General features: G+C 33.7%; 1 protein-coding gene across 1 annotated transcript in view; it reads right to left on the bottom strand.

The window, feature by feature from the left end:
* Nucleotides 1-16,322, bottom strand: part of Col11a1 (collagen type XI alpha 1 chain) — a 179,974-nt gene that overhangs the window by 27,330 nt on the left and 136,322 nt on the right. Inside the window, exons 50-54 of the mRNA XM_048352067.1 lie at nucleotides 11,358-11,411; nucleotides 10,558-10,665; nucleotides 10,242-10,295; nucleotides 9,488-9,541; nucleotides 8,253-8,306 (exon numbers count right to left, since the gene is read on the bottom strand). Of these exons, the coding sequence (XP_048208024.1) occupies nucleotides 8,253-8,306; nucleotides 9,488-9,541; nucleotides 10,242-10,295; nucleotides 10,558-10,665; nucleotides 11,358-11,411 (324 nt within the window). The remainder of the gene's footprint in view (nucleotides 1-8,252; nucleotides 8,307-9,487; nucleotides 9,542-10,241; nucleotides 10,296-10,557; nucleotides 10,666-11,357; nucleotides 11,412-16,322) is intronic.

Raw genomic sequence — 16,322 nt, forward strand, 5'->3', positions numbered from 1 at the left:
ACTATGTAATACACAAATGTAATTAACAGAAAAAATAGCACTTTTTAAATCCTAGTATTAGAGTAAGGATATTAAATGAGGAAAAAAACCCTTTATACTTAAGATATAACATACAAGCTTCAGCACTGGGACACTAGTTAGAAACCTAATGATCTCAAAGAAATTGCATTTAATCTCCACACATAATTCTTGTACCTTATCTGTTATTCTCAAAGTCATTAACTGAAATGGGGGTGAGAGAATGGAGAGAATAATTAAAATTATGTCACTTGTTGAGAAAAAGTTGAGGAAAGTGTCATATGTTTTACATGTTACATGGTGAATACACTATAGACTTTCACATCATCTTTTAAATTCCTACTTAAAATGAATATCAAGAATCTCACCAAACCCAGAGAATTCCAGGTACTTGTTTTATTTTAGCAGACTTATGACAACATCTTTAGTGATTACTTTATTTTCTGTATCAAAATTTACTGGTCCTTAACCCAAAAGGAATAAATGTATAAATGCTATGAAGAATAGGTTTATAAAGGTGGTAGCAATATGTTGAACAAAAGCAGACCCATAAAAACTCTTTATAAACTCTGTATTATTTATGCAAAAGGATTTCTGTATTAAAATACAAAATTTGAACTTTTCTAGTGGTAAATGTTGAGCCATAAAATATTAACCAATGCAAAATAAATAAAACCATTCTACTGACTACTATTTTGGAAATAGAAATAATAAAATTCAATGAAAGAGTAGGTGACTATTCAGCAAAGATGACACTTGTGCCCATGCTATCACTGTATCTCATCTGAGTACCCTAGGTATTATATATACTGGTATTAGAACTAGGGAAGGGAAAGAGAATATCAAAATCGAGAGACAAAGGATAAAAAAAACAAACAACTCCAAAAGCAATACTTACAAAACCATTTGGTGTAAACCAACTGAACAACTAATGGGGGGAGAGGGAAAGGGGAGGGGGAGCGGGGGGGGAATGAGGGAGGAGGTAACAAATTGTACAAGAAATGTACCCACTGCCTTACGTATGAAACTGTAATCCCTCTGTACATCACTTTGACAATAAATAAGTAATTATTCAGAAGGAAGCAAAAATATATAGATGAAAATATTCAGAACAGAGATATCAGTACACTGAAGCAAAATAAAACAAACCAACAAACCTCATATATCATAAAAGAAAAAAAATAATAGAACTGGATCAAAGTTAATTACTCGAAAGTAAGCTAGTAACAAAAGTGCAAAATTAACACACAATCACAGTAATGGATTTATATAGGTAAAATATGTATATTTACATTTCTTATATGTATAATCACATAAATATGTATTAGTATATTAACATATTTGCATATAATTATCTATTATATTTTTATTTATAATAAAATACATTATACAATTTAAAAAAATTTATGATTTATTGGAACAATGTAATCTAGGAATGAACTGAAGAGAAATTCCTAACCTAGGTAATGGACTCTACCAGACAAGAATATTTGAGTAATGAGAAAACATTCATAATAATATTCAATAACATTCAATAACAGTCAATAACATTCAATAATAAATATTGAAATAAGTGTCTGTTGTCTTGCACTCAAAAGATTGTACTTAAACACATGAACTTTAAATGTAAGATTTATGAATATCTGGTATTAAAAAGGACACCTACTAACTAAAAACAGAAAAATAAAATAAAAACAAAAACAGAAAAAAAAAAAACAAAATCTCTTTACACCAAAAGATGAAAACAATCTGAGTGGGCAGTACTAACAAAAATGTAATGAAAATGAAGAGGTTCTCCACTTCAAAGAGCACTCATGCAGAGAATCCATATTAAAGGACTCTTCTATTTATATTTTCATGTTTCCTTTTTAAGTTTATTCCTTATATTCTTTTTCCCTGATGGTAGTTTTTTTGTTGTTTTTTTTTGTTTGTTTTAACTAAGATCAAAGTAGAAACACTCTTTCTAAGAGAGTTGAAAATCACTTTTGTAAAATCTATTGTCATATCATTGAATGTGTCTTGAAAAGGTAGATACTGTGATAATTTTAAAATAGGTATAATTATTGTTATTGTAAATGTATAACAGTTGCATAACTCAGATAATGAGTACATTTCCTTTTGAATAGTGTCACCTTTGTTCTCTCCCAGTTTTTCCATCTCCTACTCTCTCCTCATACAAGTTGTAGTTCATTTTCAATATAGTGGGTAGTGAGTACCCCTGCTGCATTTCCTCACTCTTTGTCTTCCTTCTGTGCCTCCCATTACCCTCCCCAAACATATAAACTTACAAACAGGACAAAAAAAAAAAAAAGAGGGGAAAAAAACCCTTCTTTCCATTTCTTGGAGTTCATTGTGATTAATATGATTTTAAATGATCATATGCACATAGCTATTGAGACTTGGTGATTCTCTTCTAAGATATCTTCCTTTTGTTTCACTGAGTGAATGTCTAGAGACTTGTATAAGTTATCATTTCCTGGTATATTGTTTGCCTTTTAGTATGGAGTGTGTTTCCTTATAGATTCATAAGCACATTCTATGCTATGATGAATGGATCAAGAAAATGTGGCTCCAAGTGGTAGATCTAAAGCCTTGAGCAGAAGAGCTCAGGGACAGTAGACAAGCCTTGAGTTCAAGCCCTACAACTGACCAAAAACAAACAAACAAACCAGTAGTACATTTGGGGCCAGTAGTTTGGCCTAGAGGTAGAGTGCTTGCCTAGCATGCACAAAGCCCTTTGTTAGATTCCTTGGTACCACATACACGGGAAAAGCTGGAATTGGCACTGTGGCTCACCTGGTAGAGTGCTAGCCTTGAGTAAAAGAAGCTGAGACGGTGCTCAGACTCTGATTTCAAGCTCCAGGATAGGCAAAAAAAGGAAGTAAAAAGAAAATATGATATGTATCCATAAGATGATGTGATGTTAACTACAGTTTAGGGTATCAAGGTCATGAAGGCTCCATATCATAAATGGTTAATACTAATTATAAAAGGTAGGTTATGGTTCTTGCCTCCTTCACTTCATCCGTCTTCTTCTCTTCCTTCCCCCTCTGTTCCTGTCTTTCTCTTTCTCTATTCCTCTACTTCTCTCCATTTTCCCCATCTCTCTACCTCTCTGTCACCCCATCTTCCTCTCTTTGCTTTCTGTTCTAGTTGATTCAGGAATAGGCCCTCATTAGATATGGCTTCTTGTTTGATCTTAGATATTCTAACATTCTAAAATATGAAACAATATATTTTTATTCCTTAAAAAGTACCTGCTATGTAATATTGTGCTAAAGCAGCACAAAGAAAAAGTGTCTCTAAACAAAAACCTTGTCTTAGTTATTTCTCATTTGTATACATGAACAGGCTCCAGATAATTCTCCATTAGTAGTTACTACTAGAGAATATGTTTCTAAAAATAAACATGTTTATCTAAATATAAATGTTTCCAAGATAAATAAAATATCTAATATTATTTTTCCACCTATGCCTGCTGTGCAATACATCCTATAATTATCCATTCTTGTATTCATGTCTCAAAACATTTAAAAATGTTACTTATACTCCACAAATGTGCTGTTATGAAAATAGCAAATAAAAATAAAATTTGTTAGATACCAGTGGCTCATGTCTGTAATTGTAGCCACTCAGGCGGTTGAGATGTTAGGATCATAGTTCAAAGCCAGACAGGGTAGAAAAGGCTGTGAGACTCTTATCCCTTATCAACCACCAAAAAGCCAGAAGTAGGGCTGTGGGCTCAAACTATAGACTGCTGGCCTTGAGCAGAAAAGATCAGAGACAGTTCCTAGGCACTGAGTTCAAACTCCAGGACAAATGCATACATACATACATACATACATACATACATACATACATACAAACCATAGAAAGTTGGCAAACATGGTAATTAGCATAAGACATAAACTATATGAATATGATGTAATAGGTAGTTGGGCAGTGAGAAGGCTTTCCTAAAATTCTAATTTTTTAATCTGAATCCTATAATGTGGGTAGCCTAGGGAGGAATAATTCTTTATAACATTTCACCTTCTGAGCATTCACAGGCAAGCCCAAAGACATAAGGATGGAAAGTGCATGACCCTTGTCACAATCAATGCTTCAAGCAGGCTCCTAGCTTAGTGTCCATGCTTGCAGGAGGGTGAACACAGGAAGATTAGAGCGCATGCTGGTGTGTACACATGAAAGTGGAAAAAGAAAGAGGAAAATCAGAAAAAAATGTAGAGAATTGAGATGGCACTGCTTTCAAAATATTAACAAGATAAACAATGCTAAACTTACTAGAAAATCACTAAGAAAATTTAAGTAGATTATAAACTATTTTAATCATTACAAGGTAAATACTTATCCACTTACACATGTAGGTGTTTGTCAGTGGCTGAAAGCAAATGTCCTAGTTTGAAATTTGAATGAATAGGAAATAGACTAGAACATTTACAACAATATGTGTTATGTGTGTTTTTTGCACAAACTGCTAATGCACATATATTTGAAATATATTTAGGGTCACTTTTTCTACACTATATGTTTGCATATTTTATATATCATATATAAAAGATTAATCTTTTGCAATTAATAATATCATCCTTTTAATTTTTATTGTGAGATTTGTTTGGAAATATGAACTGGACTCAAATTCTATTATTTATATTTTCATAGGTTATGTTAAAATTATTCTAGTCACTTTTAGAATATTTTTCCATAAAAGAAAGAAGAGTAGGAATTATGGTAATTTTAGTATTGAAACTCAATTGCTCATTGATATAAGCTACAAAGTTTTCTAGACTCTTAAGGAAATACATATTTAACCTCAAGTATTACAAATGTATGACCTAAGGAAAATATGCTGCAAATAATTTAATTTTCTTGTTTAATTACTATCAGAATGTGGTTTCTTAATACCACTGCCATTACTGCATTCTGATTAATATTCTATTAAGAACTCTTGTTATCATTCATTTGTAAGATTCACTCACAAAACAGTGATAACATTTGGAACATATTTCTAGGCATGGTTTACATGACATAGTAGAGCCAAATTACTGTGTTCTCTTTGTTCTGTTTTTCTCTGATGGAAAGAAAATAAGCATGATATAAATGGCAATTTCCACAATGTTGAAAACTCAGTTAAGACAGCAAGTTCTAGGTAGACTCAAGGAATAAATGGATGTTAAGGCAATTTTTTTTTTCCTCTGACACTGGAGTTTAAACTTAGGGCTTTGTGCTCTTGCTTAGCTTGTTTGTTCACAGCTTGCACCCTACCACTGGAGCCATACCTCTAGTCCACAGCAATTTTCCCTGTAGCCAAATTATAGGAGTATAATTACACACTAATATAATTATAATTATACAATATATACACTAATAATTATGCACTATATACTATATATTATATACTATAATTACTGCATCAGAGTTTGTGGTTTTCACAAAAGAGTTATTACATTTACTACTACATCAGACATGGTGGGAAGTAGACTGAATCTAATTGTTTACAGGATAGATCAGAATTCAAGTTCCATTTACAAAATTAACTGCACACCATCCCTACCGGATTATGTGCCTCACATTCACCCAGATATGAACAGCGTGACTTTAGGATTATACAATACATTTACACAATATGTTACCAAACATTTCTTCTTTATGACTCTGTTTAATTATTTTTGTTCTCAAGTTGTTCCTAAATTGCTGTTGTTGGCAACTCTATTTCAGTTGAAAAATGCAATTACTATAAATTTTAATGCTCCCACTTGTCTGGGTAATCTCTTTTTAATATGTTACATGAATTTATATCTAGGGATACTCTCTATATGTACAACTGACTTTTTTAAACAGATTTACACTATCCTCATTTTTTTCTGAAAATATTTAGTTAATTTTTAAATGACATTTTCTATATGTGTTGCTCAGTTACTTCAACACTGACAATTACAGAGCTGAAATAAGGCAAACTTCAACAATAAAAACTGTGTTGGCAAAAGTTACTAACAATGTATTGCTAATAAGCTTTCATTTAACTTACATACCAGGAAACAGGCAGAAATCGTTTTTAGTTTTGATTCAACTGGCACACAATTTTATCTGGTAACACATTTATTTAACTTGTGATGGCACAATTTGAAACTCTACATCAGTTTTAAGAGCAGCGCCCACTCTGTGTAGCTGACAAATCTAGACATTTGGCTTTCTGCTTTCGCTGTACCCCACAGCCAGCTAACTCACTAAAGCTCTGGAAATTAATTATTGTTCCCATTTTAAAAACCAAAACTGAAAGAAAATAACTTATTGTATGCAACATATTTTTTCTTTAACAGAATAAGGATTTGAAACCAGGACTGTCTGATTCTAATGCAATTTCACTGTCAGATATTTGCTGATGATATTATGATGTGAAGAGTGTCATCCACTAAGCTGAGAAGACCTCAAGCAAATAAGAGAAAATAAATCTTATACCTTTTCTAGTTGAAATTTTGATGAAGAATTATGTTGGGGTTCTTCAAAACCATTAAAAATTGTATCTTGCATATGATCCCATATCTGCTTTTAAATTTATATATCCAAAGGAAATATAAACAGCCTACAAGCGACAGATACCTGTGCTTCATGTTCCAAAGAGCACTATTCACCACTGGTAAGATGAGGAATCAACTTTGGTGTCAAGAAGTAAAACACAGGACACAAACAAACATTTATATGCAAAAGTATATTATTCAATCATAATAAAGAATGATATCCTTTCACATTAATCAAAACAGAACTTTCACCTCAAGTTAACTTAAATAAATGTGTATAATCCCCTTGGCTACACTGTAATCAATAGTTTGACCAATATCTACTCTTCTTTTAGTATTATTCTACAGGAAAACTGTACTTTATTAAAAAATCTTGTTTCTAAGTGAGAGAAATTGGATCATGTAAAGGAATTATATAGTGATTGCTAAGCTTTCTATTGGTAGTGTATTTAGTTATTTACCATTCTTCAAGCTAGATTAGGCTTATGGAATTTTATCTCCATATAGAATACCAGAAATTTTAAAATTCTTTTTTGAACTTTTATACATATTATACACTTAAAATGTTCATTTTGTTGAAATTATTTTAAAATAATTGTATATATGAAAAAGTTTCAATTTAACATGTCAGTTTATAAGTGCAATGCATTTTGATCAATGTCACTTCTTCCATCATCTCTTTCCCCATCCCCATTCTCCCTATCTGACCTATCCCCTTAAGTTACCTGGCTCCATTTTCATATATGCATATTGAACATTATGACTATATTTGCCTACCCTTCCTTGTTCTATTTGTCTGGTCCCCCTTCCCTTGATTGATCCCTTCTTCCAATAAACATGTCTCAACTTCCTGGTATTTATATGGATAAATCGTAAAGTTTATTGTTCAAAGGAGTAATAGCATTGGAATCCTCTCCAGTGTATGCCATAGTTTAGTTTGTTTGGGTATATATGCATGCATCTTTTGCCTCACTGAGTCTTATAAACTTTACTTACTAAAGTTTTTCACATCCATACATTTCCCTCCAAATGACACAGTATTATTCTTCCTGATGGATGGATGAATTTTTAAAGTTAGAATTTTTAAGTAAAACTCAGCAATATTAGTACAGGGCAGCTCACTGAGTGCAGAGAAGTGCAAAGTTCTGAGTATAATTGACGCTTCTGGTTCTTTTTTAAATTAATTAATCTTCATTATAATTTTCATGTACAGAGGGGTTACAGTTAACATAAGTTGCTTAATGAGTGCATTTCTTTTTGAACAGTGTCACCAGTTCCTTCATTTTCTCCCAGTTTTTTCCCTCCTGACCCCTGACCCATACAAATTGTATAGTTCATTTTCAACATGGTAGCTAGTAAGTATCACTGCTACTTTCTGATTGTTTTTGTTTATTTTTTCTCCTTTGTCACTGTTTTAATTTCTGTATCTTTTGTCTTGTATGTCAGTTTATCTGCTTTGTGGTGGGTACGGGTAAGCCCAGATAGGGTGGGACAAAGGGTGAACACATGCATCTCTTGTAATTCCTACTGTAATAATGAAATAGCTACAGTGTTTTTGTTCAGTTTCAGAAAGTATTTCATCCTGTTCAAGAAGGCACCATGTGATATTTTTCTGCATCTCAGAACTTGCTGCCTAAAGTTCACATAGGAAATACATGTGTAAATACACATTGGCTAACAAGAAAATAGTTCAAAGAAAGAACTCAAGAAACTTACTCTTTTTCCAGGAGGACCTGGTGGGCCAGCCTCACCAGAAGGACCAGGAGGACCCTATAAAAATATACACACAAATGTGAAAATCGAACATGTGAGGATTATTTCATGGCCCACATACTTTCCCAACATCTCAGCCAAAATGAACCTTTTCTCATTTCCACTTACCCAGCATTCCTAAAACAGAAATGGATAACAACAACAAAAACCCGGAACCCTGCTTAAGATAGCTAAACTTTTTGTAGACATCTATTGATATAGTTAGTAAGCTCTTATGGAAAATAACTTCATTGCTAGAAAAAAAAAAGGAAAAGAAATCATATTCCCTTTAATTCATACCCCACAAGCATCTGCCACATAGATTTATTAACAGAATCTTACTGTTGGTAATAATTCTCTTAACACATAAATTAGTGAAACCATTTCCACATTGTCCCTAAATTTATACCTGTAAAACACCAACATTTTTATACTGAAGTGACTGACCTACAGGTCTCCTTGTATAAATCAGACCTATATCTCTGCCTGCAAATATCCAGTATAGATGTGTTAGGAATAGAGTTCTACTTAGTTCATTCTAAAGTTAATGCCTTCCTCTAATTTCTTTCTAAATAGCCAATTTGGCCAAATTACACACATGTCTCATTCTAATTTTGAAAATATTGAATAAAAGACTATGTTATACTACCTCCATTTACTTCCTAACTGAATATTAGATGTTCATGTTCAATTACTAACTTGGTTTTCTTCGTCAGTCTAACTTACATTTCTGAAATAATATTACTTAACACAAAATGTATTTCTTTTCTTTTCTTTCTTTTTTTTTTTTTTTTTGCTCAAGGCTAGCACTCTGCCACTTGAGCCACAGCGCCACTTCTGGCCATTTTCTGTATATTTCGTGCTGGGAAATTGAACCCAGGGCCTCATGTATACGAGGCAAGCACTCTTGCCACTAGGCCATATCCCCAGCCCACAAAATGTATTTCTTATGGAAAAATTAGGAGGCTAAGTATGGTTTTGATGAAGGCTTTGTTTTTATATTTCTTTATTTGCATCAGGAAAGAAACATTCCATAAAGACTGATTTTCAACTGAAATTCAAACGTTTTTCACAATTCTTTTAGAAAATTGTAAACACATTGAACTCTGCTTTTGAAAGTCTGAGTGCTTCTGATTATTTCTTTACAAAAATAACATTCAAGACTAGCGGAGATGGGAAAAATAAGGGTGCTTGCTCACCGGCTGCCCTGGGTCTCCATCTTCTCCCTTGTCGCCTCCAACACCATCTTGACCCTGGAATAAATTGGCAATAGAAAATCAACCCAGATATTTCTCACGTTTTCCCCCCCGCCCCCCGCCCCGCATCCCCTAGGGGAAAAAAAAACTTTGCTAGCCTAAGTGCATTCTTTTTTTAAAATTACTTATTTATTGTTAAAGTGATGTACATTTTCATAGGTAAGGTAGTGAGTACATTTATTTTCAACTTGTTTTGTCAAATGGACAAAGAAAATTACCATCTGTTATATTTTTAGTATTGTAGTACCTCTCATTCTCCATAATGATTTGTAAAACTGATTCTGCATCAAAATGAAAAATGCATGAGGCTCTTGATTCAAAGAAAGGAAAAAGATGTGATTTGTGCCAGTCTTCTTACCACTAACAGATAAGGTGCAATTTGAGAGAGAGTTTATACTATAAGAGAGAGGAAGAATCAAAACATAGATCTTGCACCTTCAAAATTGCAACATCTCTACTCAGAGTTATTTGCACAGTTAAAAAGGAGTGGGAAGCTAATGCACATGAAGACTTTAATTATGTAATTTACTCTACAGCTAAGTCTCCAATGATGTGGATGTTCTCATAGTTATGACTCCTGTTTGCATTATTTGCCTTTCTGTTTTTAATCAACAAGGGATTTTTCTTTATTTATTAACCCTAATCAGAATGGGAAACCAACAGCAAGATCATCCTTGTCTTTTTCCATGATACTTACTGCAGGACCAGCCTCCCCAGGAGGGCCAGGGTCTCCAGGAAAACCAACAGGACCCTAGAATGATGTGTGGAGAGGAAGACAATGAAGTGCAAATAGATTTTCTTAATAATGTTAACATCTCATGAAATATCGGGCATCAAAAATCTGGGTGAGCGTGTTTGTTCTCACTAGAAGGAATATTTCTTCCAAGAATGACGGTTGTGAATATATGAAAGGATAAAAAGTCAATGTCATCAAAGAGGATCTGGAGTCTCAAATGTCTAGAGTTTCAAGGTAAATTTGGCATCAGCGCCACAGGAAAGGCGGCACAACTCACCGGGTTTCCCTTGGGACCATCATCACCTGGTGGCCCCTTCGCACCTGGAGGCCCAGCAGCACCTGATGGGCCAGCTTCTCCCTTCTCTCCTCTTTCTCCTTTGGGACCCTACCATGCACACAGAAAATAAGTTACTTTGAACACTTCTTATTCTCTGATCGCCCTACACTATGCCCCCTCCCCACCTTAGTAGCACTGAGGTTGTAACTCTAGGTCTTGTGCAACGAAGTCCTCAAGTCCAAGTTTTTAATGTTACATACATTGTGCCAACCAATTCTTTGGCATAAGAATATATGTTGATCAGTGTAAAATCTCTATGCGTATCCCCAATCTAAATTCACTTAATGCCAAGAGCCACCATATCTTCAAGTACACCAATCAACAATGCCCCTGGATATGGTCAACTGTGTCCTGAGGTTTGGGAGGGGCTTAGAAAATCCACCCCTCATTTAAACCAATTTATGTTATAACAAGCAAATAAATGCAGCAAATTAATTCAGTATAAAAACATGGAGTCCACCAATGAGAATGAAAATGGTACATAAGTTACAGTATGTTTATACTTTGGGTGCAAATGTGATCTTTTGTTTTCCTCAACTACATGTGATCAAATTTACTGAACAAATGCATTGTTATTGAACATTAAGACTCTGCAGTTGTGCTTATGATTACGTTTAAGGTGGGAAAAGGGGAATATAAAACTAACTTACAACTACGTCATAAACTACAAGCTTCAAATGCTCTCAAGGCAATTCTTTGTAACAATTGCCATCCTATATTGAGAGGAAGCCAGCACTTACGCCTGAACCTGCTTCACCTGGAGGCCCGGGGTTTCCTGCTTCTCCAGGTTCACCCTACAAAGGAAAAAAATAAAAAAAATAAATAAATCAACTGAGGCTTAGAACACAGCAATGATAAATTGTGTTTGAAATGCTTCCTTCACCTCTGGTGGTACCATCAATTAGTATACTGTTCTAAAGGCATGGACAAACTTGAGTAAGCAAAGGAACTTTTTGCCTTGCTCACAGCAATGTACTTCTGTTTCTCAGGTGAAGAGACAGAACTAGACAGGAAATTCCACAATTCTTGTAGGTTAACCAGTGCTCTTCCCATCATGCCAGGTTGCCACCATACCATTATAGTAGATGTCTGCATGTTTCCTAACAAACTATGTCCTTTTTATGGCATGAACATTCATATTATAACCAAGTTTATTGATCAAACCTTCTGTAGTGCTTTTTTTATACAAATACAAATTTGCTATCTCTTTAAATAAGCAAATAATTTGCTAGTGTATTGATATTCTTGTAAAATGTGTTTAGTAGAAAACTAAAGGACATGGAGCACAGAATATGAGATCTAAAAGGTGCTTAAATGCAAATTAAAATTATACTATTTGAGTAATGTATGTTATACATTTGATAGTTTTTTATGATCTTCTTGTGTAGACAGTGATGGTTACTTTTTAGATCAGCTGACTAACAAGAAATCTCCTAGACTAAGAGGTCTTAGTGATAAAAGTCAATTGGTAATGCCTCACATATCAGAATGTATGAAACTATAACTTTCTCAAATGACCTTTCAGGGAAGTCAAGCATTCTGCATTTCTTCTCAATACCATGGGACTGGAAAATCCAAATCAATAATTCTAGCAATCTCAAAACTCAAGGACTGAATTTTCTCTAAGTTTTTTAACTTCAGCATTTCTAATATTCCCAGATCAAATTTCTTTGTCATATTAAATATAAACTTGATTCTAACAATAATTTTGTATATAAAAGTACCTATTCTGAGAATAATTAATCACATTTTAATTTCTTACATTATCTTTCAATGTCTGTATCATGATAGAAGACATGCAGAGATTTATTAGTAGTATTATTGTGTGTGAATTTGGCCTCTAATAAGATAAATGGAAAATACTTCCAATATTTTTTCTTATGAGTAAAATGTTGCAGTTATTACTCATAAGGAAAGTAATCACTCAGCTATCTCATATAGTGGAATATAAGTAATGTTTTATGGGCTGTATTTACGTATTTGAAATAAGTAGTTTGCCATCAAATCAACTGTAAAATACCTATGTTATATATTTTATATGTGGATTCCATAAATTATGTATTTAGAAATGCAGGGAACTTACTGAACATGTACAAAATAATTTCCATGTACCATATAATCTCATGGTACTATCACAGAAAGTTAAAATTAAAGGCAAAAGTGCTAAAATATGTTTAGGCAGCCTCTTCATCTTGAAAATTCTAAGTTAAAGTTATATTCTGAAAAATTTTTTTAGTATATTTAGAAAGTGGTGAAGTATGTTTTAAAAAATAGTCAAAATTTAAGAATGAATTTTTTTACTACAAAGTCTCACCATTTTACATGCCGAGAGCAACATGTGAGCTTGAATTTCTTCACATTCTTCCCAATGTTTGTTGTTTTCTTTTTGTTTGTATTTCAATATTGATCATTGTAGTTTGTATGGGATGGTACCTTATTCTGGCTTGATTTGATATGAATTTATCAAAGGATTGATTAATGTCAATGATCCTTTCATGTCTTTCCATGATTCTTGTCTATCATTGAAGAAATGTCTGTTCTTTTGCTCATTTTTTAAAATTTCATTTTTGATGTTGAATTGTAGATACTTTGTTTGTTTTAAATGTTAATTTTTTATGATTAATACAGCATGATTTGCAATTATTTTCTCTAGTGATGTCATAATTTATGTAAAACATTTAGAAGAAAAGAAAAAAACTGAGCATTAAATACTTAGTATTAAAAAATGAAGAACAATGTTAATCCCCCTTTCTCAAAAAGGACTCGGAAAAACTACTATGATGTGTATTAGAAACAATCATTTACAATATAAATAGCAAAAAATGAAGACAATATTAATGTTTCCTAAAATATTCATTTTCTCAAATCTTTTAAAGCTAAGTAGGTCAGCACTACAAGTTAAAAAACAATCCGAATACCCTGGATACTGTTTATATGGATATTAGAACTGGGGAAGGGAAAGGGAATATCAAAATTGAGAGACAAAGGACAAAAAGACAGCCCATTCCAAAAGCAATACTTACAAAACCATTTGGTGTAAATAAACTACACAACTCTTGGGGGAAAGGGAAAGGGGGAAGTATGAGGGAGGAAGTAACAAGTTGAACAAGAAATGTACTCACTGCCTTACATATGAATCTGTAACCCCTCTTACCACACTTTGACAATAAAGAAAAACATTTAATAAAAAATGCAACAAGGTGGGGGCTGGGGATATAGCCTAGTGGCAAGAGTGCCTGCCTCGGATACACGAGGCCCTAGGTTCGATTCCCCAGCACCACATATACAGAAAACGGCCAGAAGCGGCGCTGTGGCTCAAGTGGCAGAGTGCTGCTAGTCTTGAGCGGGAAGAAGCCAGGGACAGTGCTCAGGCCCTGAGTCCAAGGCCCAGGACTGGCCAAAAAAAAAATAAAAAAAAAATGCAACAAGGTTATATTGTATAAATTAAGAGTATGTTTACAGTATCAAATAGATTACACATTACTAATCATTTTTATTTATTTATTTTGGGGGGCAGATCCTTGGTCTTGATTTCAGGGTCTAGAAGTTATCTCTGAGCATTTTTGCTCAAGCTTAGTACTCTACTATTGGGACCACAGCTCCACTTCTGGCTCTTTGGTAGTTAATTAGAGATAAGAGTCTCAAAGAGTTTCCACATATCTCAACCTCTTCAGTAGCTAGGATGATAAGCATGAGCCATTAGCCTGGGCTTGTTCTTAAGAATAATACCAGATTGATCTTATGATGGTGCACTGGTATGTAAGTGATAGACAAGTTTATACAGTCCTCACTACCTATCAATTATTTAATTTTATATCATTATGTAACATGCTTGATCAGGTAACTTCTTTTAGGTGCAGCAGTAAGCTATTTTGTATGTTTAGAATTATAACCATGGAGTCAACATTAAACAAAGGTATTACTATGTTTGTTTCAAGAAACTTGTTGACATGCAGAAGCCAGCTACAGCAAATATAAATTACACTGGAAGAAACTGAGTATCTTGCATAAAGTATATCATGACTAAAGGCTTCTGTTTTAGTAAAGGGAATTAATTTTCCAAAATAGGAATTAGCACATATTTAATGAAAACCAAAAGAGATATCAGAAATCTATATAAACTGTAGCAAATTATACTACCTCAGACTTTTTCTTATTGTTGTTTTGAAGTATTGGAGTTTGAACTCAGCACGCTGCAGTAACTGGGCAAGTACTCTGTACCCAGATGGGGTTTCATGCCTTTTGCCTGGACTGGCATCAGACAAAATAACCCTACATGTGTCACCTACCTGGGATGACAGCACATGACAGTAGGCTCAGCCTCCCCAGGTTCTTAAAATTGTATGATTCAAGATCTCATTCTTTTTTTTTCTTCAAATTTTTATTATCAAACTGATGTACAGAGAAGTTAGTTTCATACGTTAGGCATTGGATACATTTCTTGTACTGTTTGTTACCTTGTCCTTCATACCCCCCTCCCCACTCCCCCTTACCCTTTCCCCCCCTGATGTGTTCAGTTCACTTACACCAAACAGTTTTGCAAGTATTGCTTTTGTAGTTGTTTGTCTTTTTTTACCCCGTGTCTCTCAATTTTGGTATTCCCTTTCAATTTCCTAGTTCCAATACCCGTATACACGGTTTCCAATATACTCAGATAAGATTACAGAGATAGTGTAGGTACAACCACAGGAAGGTGATACAAGAACATCATCAATAATAGAAGCTACAGATACACATGGGACGTTGAAAGTAGTTAAAACTGTGATATAACAATTGTCTCCATAACATCAACATCTCATTCTATCCTGTTTTCTTTTACATGGAAAATTGAAAGTAGAAGGGCAAAATGAAAACTGTCTTATAGTGTAAGAAATTTCAGACAGGAATTTAAGGATGTAGGAGTCAAATCACCCACCTGATAGAATCATTTTCCTACGATTCAAAGTGAGGATAGTGTCATTAAGCCATATTTTAATGGGAACGAATCTAAGCTACATTTCCCTCAACTCCAAACACCTGGCATCAGAATCTTCTTCAAGCTCACAGAAGCATAAAAATAAGCAAAGGAAGCACTTAAAATGACTCCCTCGACATTCAGTCTTTAGAGACGAGTAAAATGTGCTGAGACAGCTACTAAAATAGACTATTTCTCACAACTGTCTAGACAGAGTTGGAGCCAAGAGGAACTGATGAAGGGAAGAGGAAAAGGTGTGAGGTTGCCTTGCTTTGCTCAAACAACTGTATTCACAAAGACCTACTTAAAATTGTCACCTGTGCCATTCTTCGTAGACAACTGAACTCCATGAAAAATTATCTATTCCTATATACCAAGCAGCTTCAAGACATAACTTCCCATTTAAAATAATAATAAAAATGAGACTGTCAAAGAAACTATACTTCATCCACCAAGAACAAAAAGATCTCAATTTGCCAATTTAATAAGAAATTAGTTTAAATAATCATACAGACTTGATTACAATGACATGAATATGAGTAAGCATAAATTAACACCAAAGTAACATTATAACTATATTGTATTTTGGAAGGTTAAATTCTTTAATTGGAATAAATGAAGTTAGCTTGTATTGGTGGCTCAAGCCTGTATACTATAGCAATTCAGGAGGCTGACATCTGAGCATCATGGTTCAAATCTGTGAGAATGTTATCTTCAATTAACTTTCAACAAGTCAGAAGTAGAACTGTGA

Source organism: Perognathus longimembris, chromosome 7, assembly GCF_023159225.1.
Source record: "Perognathus longimembris pacificus isolate PPM17 chromosome 7, ASM2315922v1, whole genome shotgun sequence".
Lineage (NCBI taxonomy): Eukaryota > Metazoa > Chordata > Mammalia > Rodentia > Heteromyidae > Perognathus > Perognathus longimembris.